Genomic DNA, 21,817 nt, shown 5'->3' on the forward strand with positions numbered 1-21,817 from the left:
TGATGACCTCCAAGGTCCCTTTCAACATTATTATTATTATTATTATTATTATTATTATTATTACTACTACTACTACTACTACTACTACTACTGCTAAGAAGTCGGTCAAAGCTTTTTTGAAAAATGAATGTGTTTCACTGTCTAAAGGACACAAAAAAATATCTCTGCTGAAAAAACAATCAACTTCACCCAGGAGAGTCCATTTCTAATATTCATGTTCTGCAAAAAAATAAAAATAGAAAGCTCAAAACTCTGGACAGAATTAAATTATATTTTTCCCATTCCAAATGGGCTTTTCTCTGAGATTAAAACTGCTTTGATCACATTGGTGAATAAACTACTTGAAACTAGATGAGTGTGTATAACCCTACTTCTTTTGGATCCCTTGGCAGATTGTAATATAGTTGATAACAACATCCTTCTGTATTATCTGAGAGAATTGTTCCTTGGGGAGCATTGCTTTACAATGATTCCAATCATCCTGTTGAGTCATGATCAGGAACTATTGTCTGACATTTGGCTGTTGATCAGAATTCCAGCCTGCTTTTGTCTGTTTCCAATTACATTGAAACCATTCCAAATTTTGGAGTTAGAAAATCAGACTAGACTTGACATTCTATTTCTAATGTGGTTGCACTTATCCGGAAAAAGCCGGTTCACGTTGTAAGGCTTCTCTGTTATCCCTAACAAACATTAGATTCATATGTAGAAGCTATTGTGAAGATATCTTTGCATAAATATCCTCAGCATGATTTGCAAAATGCTAAGCTGGTAATTGTTGCAAGACATAGAAATCATATGATGTCAATATTAAAATACTTGACCTATTTGACAATCATTTACAGACCCCAGAGAAAAGGGTACTGACCTATAACTCCCTGATTAATTAATGGACTACCTCTCCCATATGACCTGTCAATCAGTTAATAACTGCAGAATAGGAACTTTTAAATGATACTACCACTGTCAAGACAACTGTCTTCATGAGATGTGGGGAAAAGCCATACCTTTTATTGAGTCAACTCAGGAATGTACTTTTTCAGAACCTGCATTTCCTACCTTCTCAAAGTTTAAAAAAATATATATAAAAATGAATTCTTTTTCCCAGGCCTTTGATAAAATATTAGCACTAGTGCCTTGAGCACCTGCCATAGTAGGAAAAAAAGGATAATAGATGCATACATGGAAATGATAAAGATTGTATAATTTATAAATTTGAAATAATGGGACTTCCTTTTTATAGCAAAATTAAGGTCCTGGGGCATACACACACACACACACACACACACACACACACACACACACACACACACACATCATGTTTAAAAAACAGAGGTTCTATACTGTATAAATGAAAAACAGATCATAAGGTCATAACAAATCAAGGCGGATACACATGTTCTAAGATAATGTTGCATGATCCAATCTGGGTCGGTCACTGGGACTAGAGGTTTAGTCTTCTGAGCTTTCAGACTTGTGAAGGATCACCTATGAAGATGGGCTCCAGCATGAGCCCAAAAGCTCAGAAGACAAAACCTCTGGTCCCAGTGACTGAGCCAAATTGGATTCTGCATAAATTCATAGTTTAAAACTAAAAGAGATTGCAACAGAAGTATAACACAGAACTTTCCCATAACTTTATTTCCTCATGGTCTAAACACTTTTTCTTCTGAGCCAGGACCCATACGTTTGCTGCTTCTGTTTGATAGGTTATCCTGATCCAGGGAGAGAAAGTATAAAGTGCAAAGAGGTAAACCATAAAAGAGGGGAAGTATTCCTTATCTACCACTTTTATTTTTCAAAAATTCCTCTCTTCTCACCATTTTCCTTCCAGGCTCCATGTGACTCTGACTCTTTTGGATCCTACACATTATATTGATACTGTTATATTTACCCAGCTTAGCATTTTAAAAAAGAGCAGTACCAGCCCTCACTTGACTGTAATATTCTGGGGCAAAATTATTAATGTTCATTTGTTGGAGGAATTGAAATAAGCAAGTCAATCCCCAGTCTTATCCAGGTGTTAGTAGCACCAAAGCTAATTTGTTGTGAATTTTAAATATTGTAATGTAACTAAAAGCAAATGCTACCCCCCCCCCAGTGACATTTCACAGGAGTTATGTTTTTGTTTTGAGAAGGGTGAAAATATCTTACAGCAGTGACCGTTGATCCAAAAATGAAACAACAGGAATATAATAAAAATGACAAAGGAAATGAACATCAAGGTAATTCTTGCTGGAAACTTTGCAGTTGACATGAAGGAAAAGATTACAGGGGAAAATTAAAAAACAGACCAGCAAAGGAAAAAGACCAACAGTCAACTACTCTAGTTTAAAATTGCTTAGCTGAAAAGCCAGCTCAACTGAAAGCATTAACAATTGTTTCTTCTGCATAGAAAATGTTGCTTGGTTTTCCCCATTCTGAAGAGATGTCCAGCTCCAACTTTCCATACAAAAGCAGATTGCAAATCATGTTTTTTTCAGATACATGTGATCACACAAAAATGCATCATTTGAAAGATGTATACACTAAGCTTGCATTACAAATTTATTTCTTAGAATAGATAACAATGCCTGTAGGTAAGTTTTTGCAAACCATGGAACAATTGAGAAATACCCTAAAACTGACTTAGACTAGCACAAGTGTTTTAATAGCTATTGCTCCAAACCATGGCACACTATTATTTGAGGAGAAAAAAAAGTTTCTTGGGCTTTTTTTAAAAAAAATAAAAGCAATTAATGTATCCTACTTGATAGATAAATTGGCTCATATGATCTAAAACTAATTTTAGTTAGACTACTGTATTATTACGAGTAAAAGATTAGAAGAAAAAGAAATTTAACTATAGCCTATAGTTAAGAACTACAGTAAAAAAAAGGGAGAGGGTAATAAAAGCCTTAATAAGCAAACTTAATCTGTATATTATTGTAGAAGTGTCACTGTAAACCTAACAGAGTTTTTAAGTCTATTTTTATGTCTTTTAATGTACTTGAATTTGAATTTGAGAGGCTAAGGCTTCCTCAGTTTTCTACTGTCCCTTCTTCAAAGTTTAGGTCCTTTTTTAAAATTTTCCTTCTAACGGAATAAGATACTTCTTGGAAAAATGTAAAACTCCTTAAATTGGATCCCTGCTGAAGAACAGGTGTGATTGTGCTATATCTTTGGCCCTAACATATCATAGATGCTATGCATGTATAAAGACAGATAAAATGAAATTACTATTTAGTCTCAGCATTCTATGAAAGTTACTTTTGCCCACTTTGGGAAGTTAAGTAAGACAACATCAAAGGCATAGATCAGAACTTAATCTGGCATCAGTTTCTCATTCTCTTGATACTATAGTAGAAAATTGGAAACAACAGAAATGGTTTGGAGAAAGGTAGAAATCTTTTATAAAGAACACTATGTTATATTTAGGAAGCATCATAAAAATAAGTACCAACTTTTTTTCTTATCACATACAGTAATTTATCAGAACTGAGAAAAAAAATCAAATGCAGTCAGGATGTTGTTCTCGGAAACTACTTATTTGTTTTTTTGTTAAATTTATGTCTTTAGAAATAAAGATGACATGCATGGGGATTTTGCTTCTTTTTTTCTGCATAGCAACAAGTCTGTAAAGTAGTCTGAGCTCAGAAAAAGTGGTCTAAAATCATTCAGTGAGTGATCGTGGCTAAGGGTATATTAAAACCAGAATTTCCCCAATCTAAAAGACTAACCAGTACTTCGTGCTGCATAAATAAGCCTCTCTTGGGAGTCATTTTGAGTTTCTTCTAATTCACTATACTTAGGACTAGATTGGGTTAAGAGCCTATTTTAGAGCAAGGACAGGTGAATTCGATTTTCTGGATAACCTTTGGTTTTCATGGGATCTCATTTGATGAAGCCAAGTGCACAACAGGGGATTAATGAATAAGACATCCTTGGGAAAGTTCTCTCTGACTTGTTTTCAGTACCTGAACCCAGTTCATATACAACTCCTTATGCATTCTTCTGATATTTTCCTTAAAGTTTTCTTCTTATTTGCAGAAGCACAGGGGGGCAAGAAAAAATTTGGAATGGTGGTAATATATTAAGAGTTAAAATCCTTTCCTACTTTTCAATTACCAAGATAGAAAGTGCTTTTCTCCTTTGCAATCTCCTTTGAAATCCTTAATCTATTGAGTCATCATTAGTTGCTCTTTCTTATATTATGGTTTCATATCTTTCCTTTAGGATGATTTACAACCATTAACTCACTTTAACAACCCATTACTAACTTTAAGCTTTCAGATTTTTTCAAACTAAAAATGCTTAAAATCTGTAAAATGCTTAAAATCCTAATTTTAATCAGTGAAATCATTGACTATTTCAGTGAAACATCTGGACAAGTTTTCACCCAATTTTAAATGAGTTTTGCACATTTATACAATGTGTTTCTACAAGAAAACAACCCTGATCATTCTTTGGAAGGGCAGATACTGAAGCTGAAGCTCAAATACCATGGCATCAAATGAGAAGAGAGGACTCATTGGGAAAGAACTGATGTTGGAAAAGATTGAAGGTAAAAGAAGGAGATGGCAGAGCATGAGATGGTTAGATATGTCATCAACATACGCAATGAACATGAATTTGGGCAAACTCCAGGAGACAGTGGAGGACAAGGGGGCCTGGCATGCTGTGGTCCATGGGGTTGCAAAGAGTCATACATGACTTAGCAACTGAACAATAATAAAATACAATGTGTGCATTTATTAGATTTGAGTTCTTTCTATAGGATCAAAAAGTGGCTTAATATCATGACTTGGCATGACTGGAACATATTTCAATGTTTTAAAAGTAAGTTTACAACTCAGTTAAACATTTAACTTTCACATCTTAAATACATAGCCAGTGACTAATTAAAACAACCTTTTCAAAATGCCATCTATTTCCAGGATTATGTATTATCTACTCATTCAGCATAAATATTATTGGATGAGATCTCTCAAAGAAAAGATTGTAAATATTTGGAAGAAATCTTTTGGATCTCACAGAAGTGTGAACGCAGCGTTTTTTCTTCTGTTTATTAAAGTAGTCTGTCTTTTTTGTCTTCTGAAGTCTGAAAAAAATATTTCTTTAAGAAGTTAACTGTTAAAGCTGCACCATCTAATTTTCAGGTTTGTGTGGAATTAGTGTTAAAACAATTGGTGTTTTAAAAAATAGTAGAGTGATGCTTTGCTCCTTCTTGTGCAAGGTCCAATTCATTTTTTGAAGCAAACATTGTTGCAATTCTTCAAATGATGTACTTTGCAAATTCTCCTGTGTGCTTCAATAAACCTCTTTCAAATGATTTGTACAGCCATAATAAATAATGGTATAAAATATATTTAAGCTAACAAAAACAAGTATTGCTGTTTCAGCGTAACAAATTTATTCAAGATCATGTCTAAAAGTCATACAGAAAAACAGATGAAGTTCAAACTTTGAAAGACTTGGGTTCTATTCTTTTCATTTCTTTTATTTTAATCCCTTAGTCTTTCAGCTGTTTGTATTTCTGGGTGGTTATTTCTTTTAGTTCTTTTCAGGACACTAGAAACATTTATGACTCTTCTGCTCCAAGATTAATTATACTTCTTTACTTTTCTTAACTCTTAATCCAGCCCTAATTCCTTGTAAATTATCTGGACATCTAACATTTATTCCTTCCTCCCGCTAAAACTTTGATCCTATCCAGATTCAACAGCCAGAAAATCAGATTATTCTCATGGAATTTACATATCTTAAGGCATTTCTAAAGAGTTTTATGTGTCTGCTACTCTTTATTGGTCCAGAATTATTTGATGGAGAATTGCTTCATAGCCAGCAAAGGAAAGTGAAGAAAGGGAAAATAAAAAGATGGACATAGCAGTGATTGAATTCCCCCCCCCCAAACTGATGTACATTTAAACATAGCTACATTAAGCTAACAGAATTTGTGCTGGTTTAACATATTGGGTAAAATATAGACAAGCTTTGAAATTGTAATTTTGACAATTAAAATGAATAATCACTCTTTTGAACTTATTTTTTAAGTTCAAAACCTAAACTTTGACAACACATTATCATTTTGGCTGATCTTTCTTTTCAGTCAATAAAGAAATAATTCAGACAACTGAGAAGTGAAAGGTGGTCTCTACCACCATGATAAACTTTGCAATAAAACTCATCTCAATCCAGTTAAAACTCAAAGGAGATGGCACAAATTGCATAGTATCAAAATAAGCTGTACTTAAATAACAATCATTGTCCATTTCCTTAATCTAATTGTCTGGTAGACCTGCCTGAAGAGTAAAGAAAATTGAGTTTCCTTTTAGTGCTATTGACAGAGGAAAAAGACAAACCATCAGTTAAGTTACAGGTGTCCACAGGAAGAGCTAGACTCATTACTCCTGCCATGAAGCCCTCACACAAGTATTTCAAACCAATATTGTACATCATTTGGACCATGATGCAACTGACACAGATCAGATCATTAATGCAATGATATTATGACTTGTACCAAATGTCATGATTATTTTTTTAAAATTTATTTATCATATTTAGAGACCACCCATCTCCCACGACTCTGAGCAGTGTATAAATAGACATACAGATATAACAATTGTATATGAATATAATGATAAAAAAACCTAAAAAACAGAATTAAAAATGGCAGGAGGGGGCTTCAGGATACTAATCAGCACCATAGGTGTATGCTTCTCTGTGAGTCCCATGCAAGTTGGCAGAGCCAGGTTATCAAGCATTACCAAAAAGCTGGGAGTCTGGAAGCCCCTGTCACCTCTGGTGAGAGAGATTGTTCCAAAAAGTGGAGGTAACTGTAGAAAAGGCTTTCTTTCTGGACCCTACCAGTCAAAAGTATTTAACTGCTGGAATTGGCAGCATACCTTCCCTGCATCACCAAACAGAACAGGCCAGTGTAAAGAGGTGGAGACAGCTCCACAGGTAAGTAAAATGTAAATCATATTTCTTGTATTTGCTGAAATCTGATCCTCTAAAAATTGGAGCCAAATTTAATCATATCAAAGGAGCAAGTCATGATTATTAACAAGACTCTTTGAAGGCATAATTAATCTATTATAAATGGGGCCAAAACTAAGACCAATTCTACAAACACATACATTATTAATATTTTTTAAAAGATCTGTTCTTAATATGTAAAATTTCATCTTTCAAAACTGTTCATGTTATTTCATAGACTTAGAGTTAATGGGGTCTGTGTTCTAACAAAAAGGATTTAATGGTCTCTGCCTGATAGTGTGCTATGAAAGGTACTTTTAGTAGAGAAAAGAAAGTTGGTGATTTTTCAGAGGAGAATAAAGATTTAAAAATATGCAGTATTTTATTTATTCAAAAATTTAAACTGCCCAATGGCTGAATTTCTTTAGCCAGATTTCATTTGAAAAGTGTAAACATGACTGTTATAACCAAATTAAAATTTCAGGAAGACATGTATAAGGGAGAAATTGTGAGGAGTTATTTTTAGCTGTCTTCCCAGCAGCAACTGTCTTGCAACATACAGATCCAATTACAATTTTGTTTTTGTTGGTACTGTCTAAATAAATACAGTATAAATTTTGGACACTTGCTGCTACTCATATTGTGGCTATTATTATTTTACTTCCACAGAAATTAATAAGTCTCAAGAAGACATAGTCAAGAATGTTGTATCTTGACCTGAACTTGCAGTATAACCTAATAATTAAATAGTATTTGAAGAGTTAAAGAGAAAACAGCAATTTAACATTTGTATACTAGAAGCAGGTTCATTTTGCTGAGCTTTCAACATATACTTTTTAAAGTAAATTCCATTAAATTAATCAAATTTCTTTTTGCTGAGTAAATATAAACTGGATCAGTGACAGTCTAAATGTATGTCTCTACATGTGCAACAAGTACCGTATATTCTGGCGTATAAGATGACTGGGCATATAAGACGACCCCCAACTTCTGAGAAGATTTACAGGGTTTAGAAAGTCATCTTATATGCTGGAAAATATGGTACAATATTGAATTTCTGTTTATAGATGAGCACAAGAGGAGCTCCATTCCTTTGCTGCTAGAAAACGAGTGTTGCCCACCACTGCTTCCCTAATGCTTCCTGAACAGAGCTGGTATTTTTTTCCCCATATATTTTATTGATTTTTTAAAACATAAATAATTTAATAGTTGATAAACAGTGTGTTTGCTGGGTTTACATTTGTAAAGAAAAATTTAAAAATTTAAATGGGATTTTTGAATGCTTTGTCCTGCTGGCTGTGGAATTCTGGGAGTTGAAGTCCACATGCCTTAAAATTGTCAAGGTTGAGAAACACTGTGTTAGTGCTTATTTCTGTAAAAAAAATAGGGCTGGCCACTAGGGGGCAGATTGGTTTTAAATTCAGAGACAGCTACCCAGCGTATAAGATGACCCTCGACTTTTGAGAAGATTTTCAGGGTTTAGAAAGTCGTCTTATACGCCGGAAAATACGGTATGTAAAACTGTTTCACTATGGATGAATATGTCTAGTTCACTTTCTATTACTGCATTTTTTACTATTGTAAATTCTTTCTCCATCAGTTTCTCTTAATGCTACATGTAAATTACTTGGCATGTCCTCTGCCTGAAGTGATCTTAAAATGATGTTTGTGGATGGAAGTTCTGGAAGATTTAACTTCCACATTTAACATTTAACTTTCTTCAGGAAACCTGCTTTGGATTTGGGTTTTGTTTTTTACCTTATGAAGACTATTTTATTGGAGGAGGTATTTGAAAACCGGGAGTACCAGTCCCTTCCTCTGTAACACTGGCTTGCCTGAAGGATTCCTGAATGTTCTGTGGGAATTTCTAACTGATAGAATTAGGCATTCTCTCAAAGTGCTTCTCAAATGATGGAACAATAAGATCTGGCTCAAATCTTTCCTTGATTTCATTCTTCCTTTGAGCAGATTGTCTTTAAAATTTAAATCTTATATTTAAATCTTTATCTGTGAGATGTATCTGTTTAAATAGCTATATAGATATTCCCTTATCTAATTTCTTCTGGAAATGAGGACTATCAAATACAAGCTTGGAAGAATAAACCTCTGGTCCCAGTGACCAACCCAGATTGGAACTAGTAAATACAATCCAAATGCTGTATAGGTTTTACACAGTTTATTAAATCTGGATAGATACCAGGCTGGTAACAGGGGCAACAGCAATTTGCTAGGTTTTCTTGTTTAAATTTCCTTTTTTATTATTTAAAGTAGTATATATTTGAGTTTGGATGCTGTTTCAACCTCAACTGACTCTGGATGACTTATAAAAGTAACATAAATGAAATCAAATATAATAACTTAGACCAGGGCTTTTCAACCAGTGGTACGGGTGCTACCTGTAGTACATTGGCACCTGGCAGGTGGTATGTGACCATCCTAGAAAAGTGGTAGCGGGGGAGGAGAATGAGCTGAACTGGTGGCAGCACCATACAAGCCTGAGCGAGAGATGGCTAGAGCTACAGGGCTGTCAGGGCTCAGTGGAAGTGCCAGGATCAGCGCCAGGCTCCAGCTGGATCTCGGCGCTGATCCTGGTGCTTCTGCTGAGCCTGAAGAAGCACCAATCAGCTGGAATGTTGCAGCATTTCCAGGGTCTTGTGATTTACATTCAGATGCCTGGCAACTGATTCATATTTATGAAGGTTACAGTGTCCCAGGGTCATGTGAAGTGACCAAATCCTGCTGCAACCACCCAGTAGATGGGGGAATAAAAACCAAACACTCCCCCACCCCACCCCCACTGCCAATCCTCAACAGAAATGCTCACAACAATGAAAACCTTGGACAGGAGGAAGAGCGCCATCAGGTGGGTAGGTAGGTGTCTTGCTCGGCTGTGGCTTAGGGGGCACTTTTTTCAGTGCCATTGTAACTTCAAAAAGTTACTAAGCAAACTGTTGTAAGTCGAGGACTACCTGCACTTTATCACTTTTTTTCCTTTTTTTGGGGGGGGGTCATCAAGTTTTTGACACCTTGCTAGGCGACTGGTGGTACTCGAATGTTGCCATATCCAAAAAGTGGTACAATGGGTGAAAAGGTTGACAAGCCCTGACTTAGACCAAAAGAAATTTCAAAATAATTGCAAGATGGCAACCTAGATCATATATCAAACATTAAGGAGAGTTCTGTCCACTCTACCCCAAGGCCTGGGTGAACAGTCAGTTTTCTAAGTCATTCCAGAATACCCTCAAGGTGGGAATTATGTCTGAACTCAGGCACTAAGCATAGGCACAGCTACAAAGAGGAAATATTTCTTGGGTACAGAAAGGTAACACTATTTAACTAAAGGGACCTGGATTACGCTCACCCTGTTGGATGACTCCAGATGTATAGAAATTGTGAGACATAAGTGGTCCCTCAAATAACTGGCTTTTATAGGTAATAGCCAGCTTTTTTAATCAAATTACTTCAGTGGGATGAAAAAATACCGATGTTTTCCTGGCATTATCTCTATGAGGCAATTCCCAAAATGGGCTTTTGTTAAGTCAGGTTCACTCTGAATCTTCCTACAGGGGTGCTCCAGGCCTCAGCTGGACCAGAAAACCCAGAATTCAGTCTGAAAACCCATGGAATCCATCACTTGCTTGAGATGGGTCAATTAAATAGATAAATTGCCCTTCTGGGGATAGTGAACTAGAAGGCAATCAAAGAGTAATAATTTGATAATTTGGCACAGGTTCATGGTTGCTATGGAGGCCAAAAACTCCTATGCCTCCTCCAGATGACAGATTGAAACCCCCAAACATCATGGAGGTTCTATTGTTAGCCCATCAATAAAATCCAGCAGCTTAAGTAGGGATTCTGCTGGGCAGAAAGTAAAGTAATTCACCAGCAGCAGCCCTAACTGTTCCCTAGAGCCCAGCCACAAAACTTCACATTCATTTATCTGTGGAGCAGAACCTCTGAGAGTCTTCAGAGACTTAGGGTAACAAATGTCAGCACAAATTATACTGCATTTCAGTTGTGACTCAAATAAATCATGAAATAATTTTAATACACTCATAACCAGAGCCCCCTGTTTGCTTACCAAAACAATATTTTTGCTTTATATCTACAGCTTTCCTCATTCTCCTTTCCAGGTAAAACCCTTTAATATCAGCATATTTAAGCATGTGTTCACGTTCCACAGTTAACTTTTTTTCGCTTTTCTCCTAGCAGCAGATTGAGGCTATGATATAAAAATGGACGTTTGTGTTCCCAATTTCTTTATAGTGATTGCTTTAAGAATACTAGATGATTTCCTAGAGTTCCTCCATAGAAATAATCCTCAAAAGAAAGAGAAAAGAGGGACAAAATTGCACCTGAAACTTATTTGCCATAGCTATGTGACATTTTTATTAAGGTCTGATGTAGTTTAAATACTTTTATGCAGAATATTATGAGTGAGTCATGCCTCACTCTGCAGGAGGTGGTGAAAGATTAAAGCCAGGCTGTAAAGATTCTCCTCACGTGGCACCCAGAAGGGCAAAACAGTCAAAAGAAAGAAAAGGTTAGGATTCTGCCTATATAAATGACAGAACTGCTTATCCCCAGGCCTGGGAGGGGGCAGGTAAACTGTGCATGGAAGAGACTCTTGAACTTTACTTAAATAAAAAAAAAAGATGATAGGCAGATGTTTTCCCTTTAAATTACAGTTAAAAAGGCAGATAGTATGCATAGTTTAAGGAAAACTATTGGAATGAACAATTTCACATATATTGCCAAGTTTATGAAATGGAGAAGCTTTCCTCACATGATTCTGAGAAGTTTTCACTGGATCAGGTATTTAGAATTAACTATAGAGGAGTCATTTCAAGAAATGGCTTGCAGTATGAAAAGGAAGAAATGGAGGAATAGTTGTGTTTCTGTTCAACACTCAGTACAGACATTTGGTTCAAAATGGATTCCAGTGCAGCTTCCAAACTGAAGCTGGGCATGCTAACCCATACATACCTAAGAATTTCTTTCTCAGAGGAACTATCACACCACAAATATCTGCTATTGGAAATCACAGATGAATTCTCTGAATATAAAAAAAACTTTAAAATGGCAGTCACCAAACTCTGTGACCAAAGCAAGTTCATTCACAGATGCAAGGTAGATAGAACCTAAACAGTGGGGCTATTTTAAGAGTGTCTTGATCAGTGTGAGAAAAGTAGAAAAACCAGTCCAACAAAAAGATAATTTGCTTCTGTAATTTGACACATTAGTATTTGTGATTCCTTAAAGTGCTTGCTCAAGATTTTTTTAAAAATCTATTAATATTTCATAATTGCAGACAATTATGAGACAGTAATTGTTTTAATCAGTATAAAAGCTGAAGATTAAGATTTTAAACTTGTGGTTATTCCTTACCAGGAGCAGAGTAATGCTATGTCACTTTGTTAACTTCATTTAGACTTGTGTGAATGTTATCATGTGTCAAAGTGTTAAAAAACCTTTATATTACTTTTGTTTTGAAGTTTTTGAATTGTATATTTTGAATTGTAAATCTGAAAGTTTTAGTTGTTATCATGAGATTCCTTTCAACTATTTGAATGTTTAGAAATTAACAAATCATAATAAAAGTCAAAGTCTGAAAATCATGCTTAAAATAGCTTCACAGAAATGTAATATTAAACCACCAATAGTTAGAACTTGTACATGATGCCTCATTATCAAATCTTTTTACATCAAGAATGTTACACCTTATAGTGGAGTTCTGAAGTTCTATTGTTCTTTTAAAAATGGGAATATTTATGTTTTACTTGGAGTAGAAGTTTCTTTGTCTGAACAAGTACAGATAGGAAGAATAAAAAGATCAATATCTATAGAATTTACAAAAACTATGATGAATTATGGTTTCACAGAAGATTTTTAAATGAAATATTTTCCATTTAAATATCAAAAGCATCAGACCACATTTGGGTTCAAATTTAAGCAAGATGAGGCCTTTTTAATACTAAAATGAGAGACCAGCAAAGAGCACCAAGTTTGTAGAGTAGATGGGGAAATCCAAAAGCATCCCATAAGAAAGCAACAGGAAGCTACTTTACTGTTGCCATGAAAATGACATGGTTGAGTCCATGAAATTATCAGAGTTAAGTCTGACCCAAGACAATTTACTTTTTTCCTTTTTAAATGTGATTTAGTGTTATATAACATCCTATACTCAGAAATGGCTCAAAATCAGAAAGAAATGTAAAACAGAGAAAAATACTCTGCATTTTTGTGAAGAATATAAGCTTCTCTTTCTTTGCTTTCTTTTATTACAGCCTTTAGCTGTCATAAGTGTATCTTAATGAATGATTTTATGGTTCCATATTTTGTAAACCATTTGAATTACACTAACAAACTAAACTCTAAGCAGTAAACTAAACTACTTAACCATAATGAAAGAAGGAAACACATTGTGGTTGCTAGATATCCCAAATATTATCAAATATATATCACATACAAAGAGGTCCAAAGCATCACATTCCAAATATGTATAGAAAAAGGCAACATTGCCATTTCAAAGTAGCAGGAGCTTTCTGTTATTCAGATCAGATTACTTTGAAATGTAATTTTTAATACAACATATTAGTATCATTGCATTTCATTTTCATTTTCTGCCATTGTCCTAGTGAAATTTCAAATTCCTATCAAACTATTTAAATTGCTGCTCTTAGGACTGAAATACATTTATCTTTTTCATCTCCTTCTATTGTTGGGCTTGAAGATGCAGTTGATTCTAATTATGTCAATCTAACTGCTGACTGGAAAAAGTGTTCAGAGGGATGACTCTTAAGTGGAGGTCTCTGCATTGGTTATCAAAGGACTTCTCAGCCTAATCAAGTGCTGGTTTTAACATTTGAGGTCTGTGTGGCTTGGCCCTCATGCACTTAGTACAGCTTCTCTCCTGACCAAAATTAACCTGTCTATGGCTTCTCTGAATCCATCTCAAGTGAAATTACAATACTGGAGTTCAGAAGCCCATCTTCTTGGTGGTCTCCATGTTATGGGATATTTCACCGCTTGCTCTAAATGTTTATAATTCATAATAATGTATAAATTGTGTTTTCCTTAAGAAAGAAGAAAGGAATTAAATCATCAATAAGCAACACTCTTCCTTTGCTTAATATAGTACTAGTGTTTTCTTTTATGACATACATGATATTAAACCTTTCTTCACAAGTGCACCTTGAGTCAAGGCCTGATGTAATTGGATACTAAGAAGAGGGGTGGCAGCTAATACCTTAGGCCTGTAAAAAGATTATGTGTCAGCTTTTTTGCTGTTGTTTTTCAGTTTTATCAATATATTTATTTACAAGTAAAGTTTCATGTTTACATAGAGATTGAAAATAAAGATTTCACATTTTAAGAAGCTTCCAAATGTTACATAACTCTTTGTGACAAAATATGCATACACATTCAAGAAAAAATGCACAAGTACAACATAGTATCATGTACTACAGGAAGGAATTAAATCACATATAGTATAAGATATCATCTCATTTTTTAAAAAATAAAATAAAATGTTTCCCCTGTGCTTATTATAGAAAAGTAATGACAAAGCAGGCCTATCAATTGTGGATTTGAAGATAAAAAATACTATCATGATTCAAATCCATCAAAATATTTATTTTGAGTGATGGGGGTTGCCATTAGCTGAGTAAAATCTTATCTTTATCTTTGAAGAGTTATACAAAAGGTATTAATTAAGCTTGCTTTTAGCTAGCCAAACTTCACAGGATTTCTATTGAACTCATATTTCTTAGAGGAATGTCATAACTAAAAATTCTTAGAATTATTTTTATGTGAGTGGACTGGGGCATGGAATTGTTAAATTGTGGAACAGTCATAAGAAAAATGAGCCTGCATGATCTTACTTTCATAGATGTATGCAGGAACAGAATAAAGCAGCAGACTTGTTATAGGTAACATAAAATAATAGCCAAGAGATAAAGGTGGAGACCAACTTCAGACAATAAAATATTATCCTAGTATGGTTCTGTCAATCTAAGCATTAAAATAGGCTAGGAGGGTAACAAACTAGTCAAGTAAAGTAGCAGCCTCCTCTAGTTCTGAAAAGCAAGCATCACATTCTTTGTCTATTTTATAACTGCATAGAGAAGTGGTTCTATTCTTTCACTAGAAAAATCAGTGATTCTCTGTCATGAATGAATAACACCTGACAGACTTATACAAATTTTTATCAAACAAGCTAAGAAAACACAGGGAAAATGGGTTGCCAGTTCAATTGTTATTGCATTGGATTATTCTCTATCCATTTTTTGCTCTTTTTTAAAAAATAAAGAACAGACATAGTACGACCTGTTTTATATTTAGCATTTTCAAATCTCTCTCTCTCTCTCTCTCTCTCTCTCTCTCTCTCTCTCTCTCTCTCTCTCTCTCTGTGTGTGTGTGTGTGTGTGTATGTCACTTTCATACCTAACCTGTTAAATTCAATACAGAAATATATAATGCAATTTGGATACCCTCATTGCTTGCCCTACAGACAGTGCTAAAGAAATTATTCAATATTATCAAGTCATGAGTGATAGCCACTAAAATGCTTAACAGAATCAGTGAACCCAAGAGTACGATTTCATGGCTGGAACCTTGTACATTTTCTCATTTCCGACAGGAGTTGAATATAGTCAATCAGTTAGAGTCAGTGTTCTGGATTATTTACATGGTATTGGCTCTGCAGGCAAGAGACACGAGTGGACTGCAAAGGATATAAATTTCCATTACAGTCATTTTGGTATTGCTAGGTGCAATCTGTTTCCTTTTTTCAGGGGAACATTTTATCAGGATGATAAACACATGTAGAGCAAGTGTTCTGCAGATAATAAATACCAAAGAGTCAAAAAGCTGATATACCAAAGCAAGTCTCTATCTCTAACTCTTCACACCTTGATGGAGAGTAAAAGCAACTCTAACTTGACATGCATAAATGTACGAGTCTTAAAAACAAGAACTAAATCTTGGTTAAGTCTTGGTTAAGCTGAATGCTTAAGTCTTGGTTAAGCTAAATGCAAAAAGAGTTTCAGTCCAATGGATTCTTAAACAATAGCAAAGAGATCAAAGGAGCCTTATTTATAACTCTAAATAAAATTAGCCAACGTATCTAAAACAAATTTTATTTTAAAAAAGCTACTTTGGACTTTTTAACATCCAAATATATCATATAAAGTAAAATTTGATCACCATAAACATTTGTCTTACATTAAATCCAGAATAATAATACAACACAAAATAATTCTGTGTAAATGTAGCCTATTGCCAAACATATGGAGAGAAATGAATAGATGAGGCTTCCAATCAACAAGATGGACTTTGCTAGCAAAATGAAGCCCAAATCCTCAAACTTTATTTTATCCATAGTGCCTCTGGATTTCTTAAAAAACAAAACAAAACCTTGTGCCAATGAGAAGGAAAGGTCCTCCTCTCCTGGTGCATTAACACCTGCCTTCAGTAAAAATAAATTTATTTATAGAAATAAACCTCTTGTAGAGAATCTCCACATTTGACATAAATGCTACAGATACTGTAGAAAGAACAGTGTTTTACCACTGCTGCAAAACTAGCATACATGCACTTAGGAGTGGAAAAGTAAGAATTACCTGTCTTTCTGACATGACATAGAGGTAATTATGATCTGTGGAAAAGGCCATGTCACGGAGGATATGACTCCCATCCTTGAAAATTGGCACCGTTTCATACTGAATGCCACCATGAGGAGGCCCATCTGCTCGGATCTAGGATAAAAGTCAGATATTCTACAGGTTAGTCATTGTTATTGAATTTAAGGGAATAGGCTGATATCACTGTTGACCAGAAACAGAAATCAAATATAGTTTCATACACTGCCTGTCAGAATTGAATCTAAACATGGAATCACTTTTTTGAAATTTTGTTATTTTACAGTAAAATAAATGGCCTAGAAACCTCCTGAAGGGTAGCATAAAAATTAAATAAATAGCCATCTAATTAGACAACATCTTGTATGATTTCTGAATGCATGAACAACAAACTGGAGTGACAAAGAGGCCCTTAACTTCCTACTCTTTCATTTTAATCCCCAAGCATTCAGTATGAAAGGCAGTAGGACTCAATTTGACTGTCATTTCCTATGCAGTCCATGTTCTAATAAATCAGGGGCCAGATTGCAAAGATAGATTACTTTCTGATCTTCTGCTGAATACATAGAAATTGGGCAGAGAAAGAGTTACAGTGCACAGTTTGAATGTACACCCTAGCAAGTGTAAATTCTTTAGCATATTTATTTATCACCTTCAAAAATTTCAGGTAGTATTCTCCATGAAAATAATCCAAGAATTTCTTATTTCAGTATGCTTCTGCTTGTATCTGCATTTGTCTGTATGAACACATGTTTTGTGTGTGTAGTTCTATAAAACCTGAACCAGTTATACACAATATAAATATATATCACTGGAGTTCTCATACCCAAGTTCGCAATCTAACTGAAATTTAAGGATAATAGCTAAAGCCTTAAATAATTACAAGCTAGCAGAAATTTGTATTGCATTTTTTAACAAAACAAAAACTTGGCTCTCATTAGGATGCCAGATGGATGCCTAGGGTGGTCACTTATAATCACTTTTAAAAAAGGAGAAAATCATCATCAGATTTTGGCACATTTTTTGCATTTTTTCCATATAATATCTTCTGCTGAACAGAATATGTGATCAGTGAAAGCTTTAGTTTATTATCAAGCTCTATCAGCAATCTATAGAGGCTTGGATCACCTCCAGCTCTGGAGACCTGTAGTCATAATAAAAATAAAAGATGACAGCACTTGAAAATAAAATACAGAACAAAAGTACTGCCAACATAAGTGAAACATAAGTTTAGTGCTTTTTTGTTTGTTTGCTTTTAGGGGGAAAAAAAGCAGAGGTTTAAATTTGATGCTCCCTTTGGGAATGAGCCCTAGGTCAAATTACTTGATACCTTTCATTCAGAATAGTTCTGATTGTTCTGACTTTTTCAATCATCAATAATATTGTCATTTGAATTTTATGCCTTAGATAACAAAGTCAAAATAATTGATTTAGTATCTATAATTTTTGTTTTAATGTTTTTGCATTTTTATCCACATATCTACTTCACTGCAAAAATTTGCTCTTTGAAGGAAAGAAAGGAAAGCAAACTCACATTTCAGCAGACAAACTACTGAAAAGACCAGTACTGGTCAGTTCATATTGATGATATATTAGATTTAGTCATGCAAATCTCACTCACAAGAGAGAATCTCTCTAATTGTAAGCCATCCTACTGTTTGAGTATCTTCTGGTTCTCTTTTCAAATGTTAATAATTGATGGCCTTTGGGAAGAGGAATGGAGAAACACTTTTTATTGCATTTTCTCTAAGAACTAACTAATACGAGAGTATTAGTTTTTGGGTTTTTTTTTTTTACAAAGAGATCCATACATAGCACCAAACTGCAAATATTATAGCCAATATTGAGCCATGGTGGTGCAATGGTTAGAATGCAATATTTCAGGTTAATTCTGCCCACTTCCAGGACTTCGATCCTGATTGGCTCAAAATTGACTCAGCCTTCCATCCTTTCAAGGTCAGTAAAATAAGGGCCCAGATTGTTGGGGCTGATTGGGTAAACTACTTAAAGAAGACTGTAAAGCACTATGAAGCAGTAAATAAGTCTAATTGTTATTGCTACTGCTATTGTAACCAGGTAAGGCAGTCCAAGTTCCATGAAGCCATCTGATGGCTTAGTGGTATTCATTGACAGGAATTCTCTCACTTTGCTGGACACAACATTGTTATGCAGGAAAGTTTCAAAGCATATGGATGCACTACCATGCTTGAGATGGGAGCAGAAACTAAACCATTGTTTATGAAGAGCTGTTCATCACAAAGAATCTGCCAACTTCAATCTCATGCCTGGTTGTTACTCATCATCCCATTTTATTGTTCAATTATTTGGTATCTGATAAGCTCATATATTAAAAAAGAAAATTTAATGTAGGCTGAATCTCCAGAAAAGGAATTACTGTACATATTTTAAACTCTAGTTTTGTCGTCAAAAAAATAATACTAAAACTTAGAAGGAAAATCAGAACATTAACAGAACTATTAAATGAATAGTAATAATACATGTACTATTCTATTAAAAATGCTGCTTACATCCAAAAAGAGAGAAAAGATTTTATCGTACTTGATAGACAAAGCAACTTTAAAGTCATTTGAAAATAGTAAAGTGGAATATTACTATTCCACTTTACTATTTGTAGGGAGGCAGACAACTCTGTCCCTAAGCCTAGGTTTTTCAGCAGTCCCTTTCTCCACCTATCATTAAACCAGCTGTTTAAAACTGTTGCCAAGACAACAGCTTCCAATGTCCTTCCATTAAAATGCCTGACTGTAATTTAATTAATCCTCATAGGCTAGCAGGCAATGTGTTGCTAGGCCTGGCATGGTGGCATTTCTTGATTAGAACACATGATTAATTTGGAGTTTCTGTATTGTCTTCTTTTCAGAAACAGATAATCCACAGTTCCCATAAAACAGGAAATACTCTTCAACTGAAAAAAAATGTCTAAGTCAACTATAATGCTGTATCCCCCACCCAAAGCTAGAGACTCTCTCTAGTTTATGCCAACAATGTCAGCTAATCTGCTGTTTTTAAAATGTCATTCCATTATCTAGATTTTATCTGTACATTATTTCAAAAAAAGGTCTTAAATGCATTTCAGTGGAAAGCTGCTTCATAGTGACTAATTTGAATGAGGTTCTCTGGCAGGTATTTCCATGCATCAGACTCCTTCTTTATGTAAATTGACTTCAGACACTTTCACATCAAACAGATTTAAACTGCTTGACTTTATAGTTGCTTTCCACACAGCAAAATGCATATTTATAAAAGAATATCTACATTGATTAAGATGTGTATATATATGTATGTATGTATGCACACATGCATTTGTTTGTTGCTCAAGGAATTCAAGATAGTATTTAAATGTGAAGAATGGCAGACAAAGAAATAGAGTGTAGTGGCTAAGCAAAAATTTGAACTTGGTTCAAGTGATTTAGTTTATAAAACACTGGTACAGCTTTTTTTTTAAATATTTTATTGTTTTTTTTAATTTTTAAGAAAAAGTACTCAGGACACACTGTGGTCTTTGGGTAATCAGACATTCAAAAGTAAAAACATAAATAAACAACTCAACTTAATACATTCACTGTCTCCTCTCTATTTCCCTCAAATAACAATACGTTTAAAATATTCCATTTCTAAATTAAATTTCTATTACTACTAAACCTGTTTTAAAACTTTATCAGTTTACAATTACCCAAATCAAATTTAACTTTAAATCAATAAGTTATCAATTCAGTTATCCCTTCCAGATGTATTCTAGTTCTTAATTTCTCTCATCCCTCCTTTTATCACCAATCTCATTTATTTCTTCTTCCATTACACAATAGCTATCTTAGTTAAGAAATAATGTTAAACCTTAATTCACTTCAATTCATTACACAAACTTCAAATTTTATCCAATTGATTATCATATCTTATCACATCTATGTTATTGTACAAAAAACATCTAAGTTAAGACACTCCATTAATTATTAAAACCATCCCAATCTAAAAAAAATCAATATTTTTTCAATTCCAATACATAATTTTCGTCAAAATATATCTATTATTCCAAAAAGTATTCTTAATCTGTTTAAAATATCCATTCTAAAAATCACCCTCATGTATATATGTTTATATTTTTTCTTGCTTCTAACTCTAAAATCATAATCCTTAAAACAAACCATAAATCCAACATTGCCTTTTAATCCATTATACAATTTTAAATTTCTCTTTTCAGTCTAATTCTGGCTTTTTTCCTGTGCCAAGAAGGTTTCCATAGGGATGCTTCCCTTTCAGCCAGTGGATCTATCTTTGTTGCTTGCAGTAGCCTTTGAAATACTAGAAATCCCATCCTCTGCATTAGACGTCTATTTCTCTCCTCCTTGAAGCATTGTTGCTTTGTAGTTTGAAATCTCAGTCTTTGCTTCTTCTGTTCCTCAAAGTGGCAGATGGAAGGTTTGTAAGATAGAATAAGTTCCTCTTTTATTCCTGTTGATTCCTCTTCTAATATATTTTGATTTATACCATAGTCAGATGTAGCCTGGACATCCATTTGAATATTTGAAGTGAAATTTCTGGATCTTAGTTCTGTAGTAAACTTTTTCATTGTAGCACATATTTCTGCAGTAGCCTCATAGATCTTTTCCAATATAAGTGTACAGTTTAATTGTGACTGAGGTTTCTCCATTTTGATAGTGATTAAAAATAGTCTCTCTTTTCTTTTTTGTGGAGGCTATATTTGATATAATTTAGGCAATATCCACCCCCACAGTTCCCACAGTTACCCAGCTTATCTTTCCTCTTCAAAAGTGTTTTGAAGGTCAGCTATCTTCAAACCAAGTAACCAGAAGTTGCAGTATTAAATTTTTGCCACTAGATATCTCCAGTAAGTTACAAAAGGTCTTTTCCAAACACCATTTCCCCTTTTCTATCTTTTAAAGTATAATGTGAAAAAGAAATAATCTTCCAGCATAGGATGATAATACAGTTCTTAGAAAAAGAGGAAAGGAAAAGAAAAAAAAATTTCTGTATCCCCAAAAATATAAAAGTAAATATAGTCTTTAAAATTTTGTTCTATTTTTACAGAACACCTTTCTTCCCAAAAAATGTAGAAGCTGCCTTTTCAAGCCAGGGAAGTAATTCCAACAAGGCTCTTTCAGGTAACAAATACAAAACAGAATAGAGAGAATAGCAAAGAAAGGTATCACCCGGATTCACCACAGGGGTTCTTACAGCTT

At 34.3% G+C, this 21,817-nt stretch overlaps 1 protein-coding gene across 2 annotated transcripts in view; it reads right to left on the bottom strand.

Moving 5' to 3' along the window:
• Positions 1–16,705, bottom strand: part of PLXNA2 (plexin A2) — a 275,925-nt gene extending 259,220 nt beyond the window's left edge. For both annotated transcript variants that reach the window (XM_039320077.1, XM_039320076.1), the window contains exon 1: positions 16,581–16,705. In XM_039320077.1, the coding sequence (XP_039176011.1) occupies positions 16,581–16,631 (51 nt within the window). In that variant the 5' untranslated portion in view covers positions 16,632–16,705. The remainder of the gene's footprint in view (positions 1–16,580) is intronic.
• Positions 16,706–21,817: the final 5,112 nt, after the last annotated feature.

Source organism: Crotalus tigris, unplaced genomic scaffold, assembly GCF_016545835.1.
Source record: "Crotalus tigris isolate CLP2741 ecotype Arizona unplaced genomic scaffold, ASM1654583v1 scf7180000023618.1514416, whole genome shotgun sequence".
Classification (NCBI taxonomy): Eukaryota; Metazoa; Chordata; class Lepidosauria; order Squamata; family Viperidae; genus Crotalus; species Crotalus tigris.